General features: G+C 46.9%; 1 protein-coding gene across 1 annotated transcript in view; it reads left to right on the forward strand.

The window, feature by feature from the left end:
* The first annotated feature begins 8608 nt into the window (after positions 1-8608).
* Positions 8609-14525, forward strand: part of STK3 (serine/threonine kinase 3) — a 234541-nt gene continuing 228624 nt past the window's right edge. Inside the window, exon 1 of the mRNA XM_040432421.1 lies at positions 8609-8780. Coding sequence (XP_040288355.1) covers positions 8758-8780 — 23 coding nt within the window. The 5' untranslated portion in view covers positions 8609-8757. The remainder of the gene's footprint in view (positions 8781-14525) is intronic.

Here is a 14525-nt window from a genome sequence, read left to right on the forward strand (position 1 = left end):
CTTAATCTTCCCCAGCCTATGAACGGCCACCTGAGACTTAAAGGGTTATTCCCATCTCAGACATTGAGGGCATATCACTAGGATATTCCTCCAATGTCTAACGGGTGTGGGTCCCACCTCTGGGACCCACACCTATGCTTATAACAGAGCCCGTAAAGTTCCAGTCCCTCCATTTATTACTATAAGAGCGGAGAAAATAGCCAAGCGCTGGCTCGACTATTTCCGTCAGCCCTGTAGAAGTGAATGGAGTGGTGGCCACGCTTGCTTGATGCGCCTCCCATTCATTTCAATGGGACTTCAGAAAATAGACAAGCGTGCCAGTCATCTATTTTCCGCTCTCTTATAGTAATGAATGGAGGGCAGGCTCCGGGGATAGGTGCGGGACCCAGAGGAGGAGAGCACCTCTCAGACATTGGCGGCATCTCGTAGTGACATACCCCTAATGTCTGAGATTTATTTTATGCACATATATAGAGCTGACATATTCTGCAGCATTTTACAGACATTAGTATCAAGCTGTCCTCAATGGGGCTCACAATCTAAGTTCCCCATGAGCATGTCTATGGAGTGTGGGAGGAAACCAGAGTACCCGGAGGAAACCCACACAGAGAACATACAAACTACATGCATATGTTGTCCTTTGTCGGATTCGAACCTAAGACCCCAGCACTGCAAGGCACCAATGCTAACCACTAAGGTGGGAATAATTCTTTAAGGCACTTTGCCATATAGTAAGGTGCCTGAGCAATAGGTTCTAGTTAGCTAGTTTCTTGCAAGGGTATGCTGTTGCCTTTGTCTGCTTGTGTACGGATTGTGTGCGGATATCACCCTTTGCTCCTGGACATGACCTCTGCCTGTCCCTCCCTTTGATCCTGTGCTGCCCACTCTAAGAATTGGATAACCTGGGTTGTTTCTTAACTACGGTTTTTCCTGATCCTCCAGTGTTTCTTGACTCCCATGGTCAGCTATGGAGAATTTAAGAGGTAGTGACCTGGTGGTTCCCATGCAGCAAAGTCCAGATACATGTATAGGGGTTAAGGGTGTAGACCAGGGGGGCCATTTAGGTAACGTCTTTAGGTTATGTTCAGATGTAGGATTTTGAGTGCGGGTTTCAGCACGGATTTGGTATCGAAAACTGGGCCAAATCGGTGCTGAAAATCGCGTCCCACTGTTTTTTAATCATAGGCCGTGCCGCAGCTCATGTGGCCAAGGGTTTTTGCTCCGTGGTTTTGAAGATTCCGTCAAGGATATACAGGTCCATTCTTGGTGTGATTACTGCACGGACCCATTGGGCACAGCGCAGCGGTTTCTGTTGTGGGGTACATGGCAGATTTTGTCGCAGACAAAATCCTCCATGTGAACCTGCCCTCAGGAGCAGCCTTAAATCAAATCTGTTCAGTGGCACAGCAGATCCACATCTGCTTCCATAACACTTCCCATAAGTCCTACTGGGATATCTAGATATCATAAAAGGTAGTCCTGCGCTCAGGAGCTAACAAAGAGCAACTCTCATTCAGGTTAGGCCTCTTTCACACGGCCGTTTTTTTTTTTCCGTTTTGCGGGCCGTTTTTTGCGGTCCGTATACGGAACCATTCATTTCAATGGTTAGTAACATAGTAACATAGTACATAAGGCCGAAAAAAGACATTTGTCCATCCAGTTCGGCCTGTCATCCTACAAGTTGGTTCCGCAAAAAAAACGGAATGTGTTCCGTATGCATTCCGTTTCCGTATTTCCGTTTTTCCGTTCCGTTTAAAGATAGAACATGTCCTATATTTGGCCGCAAATCACGTTCCGTTGCTCCATTAAAGTCTATGGGTCCGCAAAAAAACGGAATGCATACGGAAATGCATCCGTATGTCTTCCGTATCCGTTCCGTTTTTTGCGGAACCATCTATTGAAAATGTTATGCCCAGCCCAATTTTTTCTATGAAATTACTGTACACTGTATATGCCATACGGAAAAACGAAACGGAAACACAACGGAAACAAAAAACGGAACAACGGATCCGTTTAAAACGGACCGCAAAACACTGAAAAAGACATACTGTCGTGTGAAAGAGGCCTTAATCTGTCCCTATCCACCTATTACAAGGACAGCCCTAATGGACATTTAAGGTTGGCCACAACTTCAGCAGGAAATAATAAATCCTTGAGTCTGGACTTGTGGCAATCAGCTGCAGTGATGGCCAGTTCGCAGTGCTCGCCAGTGAACACGTGCGGGCTGCCATCTTAACTCACAAGTCTGGCGATGCACAGGTAAGTCCTTACCTGTGCCTGTGCGCGAGCCGGTCTGAAACAAATGCGGTCACCGGGAGCAGGCAGTTCCTAGAACAGCCGCCGGGGGCCTTCATCAGGCTGTTCTCGGAACTGCCTGCTCCCGGTGAACGCATTTGTTTCAGACCGGCTCGCGCACAGGCACAGGTAAGGGCTTACCTGTGCATCGCCGGACTTGTGAGTTAAGATGGCAGGGCGAACGCGGCAAACTGGCCATCACTGATCAGCTGATCCCCGAGCTGGTTTCAGTTTAAAAGTGGAATCTCGGCAAGCAGTGTTGTCTTGCACGGGGGATCCTATGTTTGACTCTGACCATGGTCAATACTTGCACAGAGTTTATATGTTGCATGGGGCACCCTGGTTTCCTCCCATTCTCAAAAAACATACCGATAGGCCAACTGGATTCCTGTGAACCATCATGATGGGAGTAAAAACTATAACTATAATGTAGAAAACCTCTGACATGCGTAGAACATAGGGGCAGGAGCCCTTAGCTGAGCATTGTGCCTTATCTGCATCTCCGGGATGGGCTATAGACTTTCTGCTACCCCTGACTTGAAAACAAAAATGGCAGCCTGTAAGGAGCCCAGCACTTCTATCCCATCATTCTAGTACTTGGTCGAGCACCTAGACCACCCAGTAAAAATGTATGTCACTGTGACATGTCAGAACTTTTTAAAACCCACAGTGCCCCTTTTCAAATAATTTAATATTCTTTAATGCAAGGCTAGAACAAGGGGTCGGCACAACAGCAGTGATGGTATGGAGTCTAGGCAGTAGTTTTAGGACATATGTTATATATTAGCTGCTTGCCCCCTAAATATATCTTGTGAGGCTGCACAACCCTTTGACTGCCCCTACCCTGCTACTGCCAGGGCACTGTGTGGTAGAGCCTGATGTGCACCCAAAGAAAAGCACAGGGCAAAGAGGGATGTGTCTGATGGGCATCTCTTCTCTGTTCTCCCCCACTCTGCTCCCTGTACATTACAGATCTATTACAGTATCTCTCTGATCACAGGCCTTAAAGGGGATATCCAACCCCTCTAATGCCCCCCAGGCACCTCATACAGGTTATACTTACCCGCATTGCTCCTGATGCCCGCACAGCCGGGTGACGCTGGGGAGGTTCTCGTCATGGCCTGCTATTGGTTGCCCCCATTGTCAGATGTTTTGATCCACACGATGGTGAGATACAGCGGAGCAACGCGGGTGCCTGGGAGCGAGGTACGTATAACCTGTATGAGGTGCCCGGGCATTTTGGGGATCATTATAGGGGTTTGATAACCCCCTTTAAAGGGGTATTACCATCACAGACAATGGGGGGATATTGCTCTGGGACCTGCACCTACACCAAGAACGGGGCGGGGAAGGTGGTGGAGGGCACACTGCGCATGCACAGCTGCCCTCCATTCATTTCTATGGGGCCGCTGTCCACTTGTATACCTTTCTGTGACTCTTCCAGTCTCTCTGTATCTCTGCTGATGACACTCTAAGCTTGGTGGCCACTACATCCTGCTTGAAGCCTCGCAAAGGCAAGGTACTGTTGATCAATTGTTAGGTGTCATCTTGGTCTCATGATGTCAGAATGTGAACAGCATGATGAGGAGGACTGTTTAACCGCCTCTGGACCGCCTAACGCAGGATTGCGTTCTGGCGGCGGTCGATTTGTTCCTCCTACACACATTGGCACGTCATCTTGCGAGATTACGCGCATAGCCGGCCCACACATGCGCAGTGCGGGCCGGCAAAAGTTACAGGAGGAGTTCGTCACCAGCCTGCCAGCCAATGATCGCTGGCAGGTTAGTGACTTTTAAAAAATCGAATCACAAGCTATTTAACACATTATATTTATAAATATAATGTGTTAAATGGCTTCTGTGCTCCTCTGCTGGTCCTTTTCGTTGGTTGGTCCCAGCAGAGGAGCAGACATCACAGTGAGTAGCCACCAAACAGTACACTTAGCCCCCAGATCACCCCCCATCACCCCTTGATCGCCCCTGTCAATCACCTAGTGAAAGGGAAAAAAGTGATCAGTGTAAACTGTCACTTTTTTTTCCCACTAGTATTGACGGTTAGGTTTTAGGATAGTTTAGGCCCCTTTGTTAGGTAGTTAGCGTCGGTTTAGCGCCCAGCCCACCGCACCGCAGTCACAAAATAGAATGAGCAACCAGTGTCATTGAAAAGCCCCTCTCGGTCCACGACTATAATTTGCTCATGGGAGGGGTGGACTTCAATGACCAGATGTTGGCTCCTTATTTAGTTTCCCGCAGGACCAGACGCTGGTATAAGAAGGTGTCTGTAAATTTAATTAAATTGGCTATGTACAATAGTTTTGTTCTCTACAGTAAGGCTGGGAGAACGGGATCCTTCCTCAAATTTCAGGAAGAGATCATCGAGAACCTCCTGTATCCAGGAGGTTCCGTGGCCCCATCCACCAGTGTAGTGAGCCGTCTACACGAGCGACATTTCCCCAGTGTCGTTTCTGGTACCTCAACCCAACCGTCACCCCGAAAAAGATGTCGTGTCTGTAGCAGGAGTGTAATAAGGCGTGACACCCGCTATTTCTGTCCTGACTGTCCTGACCACCCTGCCCTATGCTTTGGGGAGTGTTTCCGGAAGTACCACACACAGGTACACTTAGCATAGGGATTACATCTCACAGGACAGGCACACAGGGCTATTAGGGCCCTTTCATTCACAGCTGCTGCAAACCTCTCCTTTCACCTGGGACAAAGTGCATAATGTACTTCGCCACATCTCTGGGCGATTTGCGCTTTGCACATTGTCCCATGGGGAAGGAGAGGTTTGACCTATAAGGGTAAAAAAAAAAAAATCACAGGTAAGGCCTCTTTCACACTTGCGTTGTTGGGATCCGGCATGCACTTCCGTTGCCGGAGGTGCCTGCCGGATCCGGAAAAACGCAAGTGTACTGAAAGCATTTGAAGACGGAACCGTCTTCCAAATGCTTTCAGTGTTACTATGGCACCCAGGACGCTATTAAAGTCCTGGTTGCCATAGTAGGAGCGGGGAGCGGGGGAGAGGTATACTTACAGTCCGTGCGGCTCCCGGGGCGCTCCAGAATGACGTCAGAGCGCCCCATGCGCATGGATGACGTGATCACATGGATCACGTGATCCATGCGCTTGGGGCGCCCTGACGTCACTCTGGAGCGCCCGGGGAGCCGCACGGACGGTAAGTACACTGCTCCCCCGCTCCCCACTACACTTACCATGGCTGTCAGGACTTTAGCGTCCCGGCAGCCATGGTAACCACTCTGAAAAAGCTAAATGTCGGCTCCGGCAATGCGCCGAAACGACGTTTAGCTTAAGGCCGGATCCGGATCAATGCCTTCCAATGGGCATTAATTCCGGATCCGGCCTTGCGGCAAGTGTTCCGGATTTTTGGCCGGAGCAAAAAGCGCAGCATGCTGCGGTATTTTCTCCGGCCAACAAACGTTCCGTACCGGAACTGAAGACATCCTGATGCATCCTGAACGGATTACTCTCCATTCAGAATGCATTAGGATAATCCTGATCAGGATTCTTCCGGCATAGAGCCCCGACGACGGAACTCTATGCCGGAAGACAATAACGCAGGTGTGAAAGAGCCCTAAGCAAAAAAGTTAATGTTCCAAAAGTTCAATAAAGTTTATAAAAGTTAATGTTCTGTTTCAAATGTTATATAAAGTTAATGTTAATAAATTGATTGAGTTGCGGCCTGTTTTTTTTTTTGTTTTGTTTTTTTACCTTACCTTTTTTACCAGCTGCAGCACTGATGTGCATTCGGACAGAAGCATTGCGCTGCTGTCAGATTAGACAAAAGTCGGTGTATGCGGCGCTGCAAGACGAGATTTCTCCTCTGCAGTAAAAAAGATACGTTTGCCGAGGCATATGAGCTGAGGAGGCGGCAGTGTTCATATACTTTGGCAAACACTTTGTATATAAAAAATGAATAAAAAAAATTCTGGCAATGATTTATTCATCCACATGGATTGATGTGAATGGAGAAATCTGGTTTGCCAGGGCATACGGGCTAAGTGGGTATGGATGTTGGGCTGAGCTCCTATGTCCTGGCAGACGCCTTTCCCCTCCTTTTTTTTTTTTGGCAGAGATTTTTTCATCCACATTGATCGATGCGAATGAAGAAATCTGTGCCGTTAATTTTTTCTTTCAGCCCAGAGGCTGAACGAAAAAAAAAAAAAATCTCATTTCCCGTATGCTCAATATAAGGAGAATAGCAGAAACTCCTAATGCTGGCCATACATGTAATGATTGCGGAGACCCTCAAATGCCAGGGCAGTACAAACACCCCACAAATGACCCCATTTTGGAAAGAAGACACCCCAAGGTATTCGCTGAGGGGCATATTGAGTCCATGAAAGATTTAACTTTTTGTCCCAAGTTAGCAGAAAGGGAGACTTTGTGAGAAAAAACAACAAAAAATCAATTTCCGCTAACTTGTGCCAAAAAAAAATAATTCTTCCATGAATTCGCCATGCCCCTCACGGAATACCTTGGGGTGTCTTCTTTCCAAAATGGGGTCACATGTGGGGTATTTATACTGCCCTGGTATTTTAGAGGCCCTAAAGCGTGAGAAGAAGTCTGGAATCCAAATGTCTAAAAATGCCCTCCTAAAAGGTACTCATTGGAATTTGGGCCCCTTTGCCCACCTAGGCTGCAAAAAAGTGTCACACATGTGGTATCGCCGTACTCAGGAGAAGTTGGGCAATGTGGTTTGGGGTGTCTCTTTACATATACCCATGCTAGGTGAGAGAAATATCTCTGTAAAATGACAACTTTGTATAAAAAAATGGAAAAAGTTGTCTTTTACAGAGATATTTCTCTCACCCAGTATGGGTATATGTAAAAATACACCCCAAAACACATTGCCCTACTTCTTATGAGTACGGCGATACCACATGTGTGACACTTTTTTGCAGCCTAGGTGCGCAAAGGGGCCCAAATTCTAAAGAGCACCTTTTGGATTTCACAGGGCATTTTTTTACGCATTTGGATTCCAAACTACTTCTCACGCTTTAGGTCCCCTAAAATGCCAGGGCAGTATAACTACCCCACAAGTGACCCCATTTTGGAAAGAAGACACCCCAAGGTATTTCGTGAGGGGCATGGCGAGTTCATGTAAAATTTTATTTTTTGTCACAAGTTAGTGGAATATGAGACTTTGTAAGGAAAAATAAATAAATAAATAAATCATTTTCCGCTAACTTGTGACAAAAAATAAAAACTTCCATGAACTCACTATGCCCATCAGCGAATACCTTAGGGTGTCTACTTTCAGAAATGGGGTCATTTGTGGGGTGTTTGTACTGTCTGGCCATTGTAGAACCTCAGGAAACATGACAGGTGCTCAGAAAGTCAGAGCTGCTTCAAAAAGCGGAAATTCACATTTTTGTACCATAGTTTGTAAACGCTATAACTTTTACCCAAACCAATAAATATACACTTATTGCATTTTTTTTTTTTTTATCAAAGACATGTAGAACAATACATTTAGAGAAAAAGTTATATAGAAAGTGAAAAATGTCATTTTCTTGCAAAAATTTAGCTCAATTTTGATTAATATCAAAAAAGCAAAAATGCCAGCAGCAATGAAATACCACCAAATGAAAGCTCTATTAGTGAGAAGAAAAGGAGGTAAAATTAATTTGGGTGGTAAGTTTCATGACCGAGCAATAAACGGTGAAAGTAGTGTAGGTCAGAAGTGTAAAAAGTGGCCTGGTCATTAAGGGGGTTTAATCTAGGGGAGCTGAGGTGGTTAAAGCCAATTCTAATTGAACCAATCCAAATGTGTTACGGATTTGCTGCACATTTGAGTGCATTGCAAAGGGTTAAATCTGCAGTATGAATTAACTTACATTGTATTTAAAAATCCTCACTGCAGTTCAATTTACGTGATTTTCTTTTTTGTTGCTACCATAATATTCATTCTGTGTGGGAACATTTATTGTAGAGAAGTCTGTAAAAGAAAAGCAGTCCCATTTATCTGCATGGGGTTGTGTCTGCAGCACAGCATGCGATTTTCTACAAGCCCCCCCCCCATGAAAACGTTGGAGAAATTAACCCATGTGTGAATTCATCCTTAGCCCAAGTCTGCGCGGTACTTCCATCTCAGTCCCCGCCCCTTTCGCGCCTTTGACCCGCCCCTTCCCCCAGCATGCTCTGTAGCTTCCTGCTCTCTGTTTGTGCACCAAAGTAACATGCTAGGTAGCGTCGCGCAACGTGACGGGAGTGCTGGCCAATCAGAAGACTGACGCTTACCCCTTCTGACCTATCGGGTCTTGGGCTTCTCGCTAGGGGCGGGATTTTGGTGGCGGCGCCAGGTTGGGTTGCAGAGCAGTGCGGTAGAGGAGGGGGTCGTGTGTGAGGAAGAACATGGAAGTTGTGCGGAGTTAGTAGCGGTTCCGCAGCGGCTCTCTTGTTGTGTAGTTTGGTGCGGACTGTGTGAACGGATATCTACAACATGGAGCATCCGGCGCCCAAGAGGTGAGCCTGGCCGGGATCTGATCCCGTGAGGGGGGTGGACACAGGGCAGGGGAGCATAAGAGATGTAGGTCCAGGCCTGTGTCATCCGGGTCTCCCATCCCATTCTGCCAGTGGTCTCCATACACACTGCAGAGCCCTCCTTCCTGCTCTGCTGGTTAACCCTTTCTTGTGTAGGATGAATTGTAATGTAATGGGCGCTGTCGCCAGTATAATAACCAGTGTCGCCAGTACGTGACCGCTGTCACCAGTATAATAACCAGTGTCGCCAGTACGTGACCGCTGTCACCAGTATAATAACCAGTGTCGCCAGTACGTGACCGCTGTCACCAGTATAATAACCAGTGTCGCCAGTACGTGACCGCTGTCACCAGTATAATAACCAGTGTCGCCAGTACGTGACTGCTGTCACCAGTATAATAACCAGTGTCGCCAGTACGTGACCGCTGTCACCAGTATAATAACCAGTGTCGCCAGTACGTGACCGCTGTCACCAGTATAATAACCAGTGTCGCCAGTACGTGACCGCTGTCACCAGTATAATAACCAGTGTCGCCAGTACGTGACCGCTGTCACCAGTATAATAACCAGTGTCGCCAGTACGTGACCGCTGTCACCAGTATAATAACCAGTGTCGCCAGTACGTGACCGCTGTCACCAGTATAATAACCAGTGTCGCCAGTACGTGACCGCTGTCGCCAGTATAATAACCAGTGTCGCCAGTATATGACTGCTGTCACTGGTATAATTTCCAGTGTCGCCAGTATGTGACTGCTGTCACCAGTATAATTACCAGTGTCGCCAGTATGTGACTGCTGTCGCCAGTATAATAACCAGTGTCGCCAGTACGTGACCGCTGTCACCGGTATAATAAGCAGTGTCGCCGGTGGGCTGGGCGCTGTCGCCAGTATAATAACCAGTGTCGCCAGTACGTGACTGCTGTCACCAGTATAATAACCAGTGTCGCCAGTACGTGACTGCTGTCACCAGTATAATAACCAGTGTCGCCAGTATGTGACTGCTGTCACCAGTATAATTACCAGTGTCGCCAGTACGTGACTGCTGTCACCAGTATAATAACCAGTGTCGCCAGTATGTGACTGCTGTCACCAGTATAATTACCAGTGTCGCCAGTACGTGACTGCTGTCACCAGTATAATAACCAGTGTCGCCAGTACGTGACTGCTGTCACCAGTATAATAACCATTGTCGCCAGTACGTGACCGCTGTCGCCAGTATAATAACCAGTGTCGCCAGTATATGACTGCTGTCACTGGTATAATTTCCAGTGTCGCCAGTATGTGACTGCTGTCACCAGTATAATTACCAGTGTCGCCAGTATGTGACTGCTGTCGCCAGTATAATAACCAGTGTCGCCAGTACGTGACCGCTGTCACCGGTATAATAAGCAGTGTCGCCGGTGGGCTGGGCGCTGTCGCCAGTATAATAACCAGTGTCGCCAGTACGTGACTGCTGTCACCAGTATAATAACCAGTGTCGCCAGTACGTGACTGCTGTCACCAGTATAATAACCAGTGTCGCCAGTATGTGACTGCTGTCACCAGTATAATTACCAGTGTCGCCAGTACGTGACTGCTGTCACCAGTATAATAACCAGTGTCGCCAGTATGTGACTGCTGTCACCAGTATAATTACCAGTGTCGCCAGTACGTGACTGCTGTCACCAGTATAATAACCAGTGTCGCCAGTACGTGACTGCTGTCACCAGTATAATAACCATTGTCGCCAGTACGTGACCGCTGTCGCCAGTATAATAACCAGTGTCGCCAGTACGTGACCGCTGTCGCCAGTATAATAACCAGTGTCGCCAGTATATGACTGCTGTCACCGGTATAATTTCCAGTGTCGCCAGTACGTGACTGCTGTCACCAGTATAATTACCAGTGTCGCCAGTATGTGACTGCTGTCACCAGTATAATTACCAGTGTCGCCAGTACGTGACTGCTGTCACCAGTATAATAACCAGTGTCGCCAGTACGTGACCGCTGTCACCAGTATAATAACCAGTGTCGCCACTAGGTGACCGCTGTCACCAGTGTCATAACCAGCGTCGCCACTAGGGGACCGCTGTCACCAGTGTCATAACCAGCGTCGCCACTAGGTGACCGCTGTCACATACAGGTTATGGACTGTCTGACCCGGACTGATGTGTGCGGTGAATGTGACAGACATGTGGCGTATCGGTTTGATGGTTATATGCGGCCATCTTGCTCCTCCCCATATTAAACCATCAGATAGAGGAAGTTGATGTCGATATTAATCATCTCCATGGTGAACATCAGTCTCTTCTTCTTCAGCAGACGTTTCTGCAGATGTGAAATACATTATTACGTTTCACATGATGGTTATAGTAAAGTCCAAGTAAGGCTACTTTCACCCTGGCGTTTTTGGGTCCGCTTGTCAGATCCGTTTCAAGGCTCTCACAAGCGTCCGAAAACGGATCAGTTAAAGGGAACCTGTCATGTGGATATTTGATTATAATCTAACTAATTATATACAATCATTAACTACTAAAAAGTACCTTAGATGTATTCACTTACTGGTGTGACAGATGGTTACCTCATAATATACACAAAGATGCCGCATGCTAATGAGCTGATTGGAGTCCAGCGTGATGTCATTGAGTCCAGCGTTTTTTTAATTCAGAGCTATAGCCACTCCCCTGCCCACCTGCTGCTGATTCATATGGAAAATAACTGTCAATCAGCAGCAGGTGGGCGGGGAGAGTCAGAAGCTCATGAATATTCAGGACTCATCATTATTAGCTGGAGCTTTTCAATACAAGATGTTGGCAGATTGACTGGGTCAATTAAAGAAAGTGACCCAGCATTTTGCTAAGAGAATCAGTCACTTATTTATGTTGCTCTTAGTTAGGACACCATAAAACTGGTGACAGGTTCCCTTTAAGCCCCAATGCATTCTGAATGGATAAGGATCCGCTCAGAATGCATCACTTTGGCTGTGTTTGGTGTCCGTTTCATTTTTTAGACGGTCTCTAAAACGCAGCTTGCAGCGTTTTGGTGACCGTCTGACTATGCTGAGCCAAACGGATCCGTCTAGACTTACAATGTAAGTCAATGGGGACGGATCCGTTTTTTACTGACACAATATGGTGCAATTGAAAACGGATCTATCCCCCATTGACTTTCAATGTAAGTGAAGACGGATCCGTTTTGACTTAGACTTTTTTTGAATGAATAATGCAGACGGTTCCGTTCTGAACGGATACAAGCGTTTGCATTATCGGTGCGGATCAGTCTGTGCAGATACAAGACGGATCCGCATCAAACGCGAGTGTGAAAGTAGCCTTATGCAACTTTCTGAAACACTGGCTTTTAATTCCTCACAATTTTCAGTGTTACTGCTTGCTTTTAGTGAATCCAGAGGTTGATTGATAATTATTTCTTTTCGCAGCATAGCGTTTGCTACAGTTGTTTCCAGTCTTGATAATCCACCGTGATCTAAGTCGCCTGGACTCCAGACAGATATCCCACTGATAAATGTACCGAACTGTCAGGGCAGCAGAGGTATTGGTGTTTCTTAGAGGATTAGATGGAGTGGGAGGAACTAGGTCTGTCCAGGTATTTATATTCCTTGGCAGGAAGCAGAGATCTTGCAAAAATGAAGAAGAATTAATGTACGTGCACACGAGTGCAGATTTCTGTGCGTCCTAGCCTTAGGGCTCATGCAAATGAGAGTGTGCCCTGTGAGCCCGCTGTTTGCGAATGTGGACCCTTTGACTTGAATGGGTCTGTTATCCACAAGAGACGGTCCGCACCACAAAGAAATAGGACGTTCTATTTTTTTGTGGTGCAGGGGCATGGACCGAAATCCCACAGAAGCGTTCCGTAGTGCTTCCGTGGGCTTCTGATCTGTACCTCTGCTCCACATCATGAGGATTGCGGACCAGTGATCTGTTCTCTGCCAGGACAGCCTGCTGGAAATGTTCACAGGAGATCTGAACGTTGCCTAAGTTCTTCTTTTTATATTTCTGATTCCTTTTGAATCCACTTCTTGCTTTGGCTGGAAACTTTTTTCGGATTTTAAAATGACCATTGCTCAGTCAGGAGAGAAGGTACTGCCTGGCAGCTGCTTGTCTCCTTAATGTCATTGAAATAAACATGGACATTTAGCTGTTCTGTGTCTACACTTTTACGCTGGGTTCAGACCTGAGCGTACTGGATGGATCGCTCTGTATGCGCGATTCTACGGGCGTCTCACATACGCGGCTCCTGTGCAAGCGAACGCCCATTGTCGCGCGTTCCCGGAAGTCTATGTACGGGAACGCGCGACACTACGCCCCAAAGAAGCTCCTGTACTTGGGGCGTAGGGCGTTTTACAGCGCGTTCGTACGCGCTGTAAAACGCTCAGGTGTGAACCCTGCCTTAAGGGGAGGTTGGGGGTGAGCTCGCGTTCAGCTGATACTGCCTGATTTATTTTTATTTTTATTTTTTTGCAGTGCTGCGGCAAATTAATACAGTCTCATCTTGTGAGTACATTGCAATCGCCCTGTGATTGAATATGAACTGACTGTATGATAAATTACTGTGATACAGTCAGTTCGGGCCAGGGGAGCCGTGGTCGGCCATTGAGATGCAACTAATACACGGACCGCGTTTCCCTATGGCCCCTTTTACACAGTCAGTATTTGTAAGCCAAAACCAGGAGTGGAACCTACAGAGAAATCATATAATAGAAATGTGTGTGCCTCTTCTGGGTTTTGGCTTCCAAATACTTATGCCAAATACTGACTGTGTGACAGAGACCTAAGGGCTCTTTCAGACGAACGTGTGCAGTCTTGAAATTATGCTGTGTGTATGAGCGTGATCCTACATTCTGGACACTGCTCGTCTTGTAGGAGCGCACGGCATCATACGGATTTATAATGCTGTGTGTCTCGGCAATAACTTATTGCTACAGAATCATACAGACCTAAAGCTGTCACCACGATTCTGTAGCAATAAGGTCATGCAGAGACACACAGCATTATAAATCTGTATAATGCCGTGCTCTCCTGCAAGACGAGCAGTGTCCAGAACGGAGGATCACATTCACACACACAGCGTGTTTTCCGGATGGTACAAGCTCGTGTGAAACAGCCTTAAGAGTGGGTTCACACAGTGTTTTTGCTGGTGTTTCTCTGCACTTTTTAGTGCCATTTTTTTGCACCTACTTTTTGACATGGTAAAAACTCCAGTTACCGATGTTGAAAATCTATGTGAAATATGAAGCACAGGACGTTTCATGTTCAATTTTTTTTTTTTTTTTTTTTGCTGCTGGTGTTTTTCTTAATTAGATGGCATTTTTTGTCTCTCTGACATCTTTAAAAACACACTGGGGGTCATTTATCAAGGGACTAGCAACTTTTTTTAAGTCATAAAAAAGTTGCAAGTCCTTATTTTGATAGGCTGTGCAACAGTTGGGCAGGACAGGGGCTGTGCTGGGGCCGGGACTCCGACCGGTGCAAATTTACTAATATTTACGGCTTGAAACAAGCTTAAAGGGGTTGTCCAGGTTCAGAGCTGAACCCGGACATACCCATATTTTCACCCAGGCAGCCCCACCAAGATGAGCATTGGAACAGTCCATGCTCCTGAAGCTCTCCCTTGCCCTGCACTAAATCGCGCAGGTCAAAGGTATTTTCAGGAGATCCGGTGACGTACCGGGCTCTCCATGGGGACTGCCAAGCGGACAACCCCTTTAACTGTTGGCAAAGCTCACGGACTG

This window comes from Bufo bufo, chromosome 5, assembly GCF_905171765.1.
Source record: "Bufo bufo chromosome 5, aBufBuf1.1, whole genome shotgun sequence".
Lineage (NCBI taxonomy): Eukaryota > Metazoa > Chordata > Amphibia > Anura > Bufonidae > Bufo > Bufo bufo.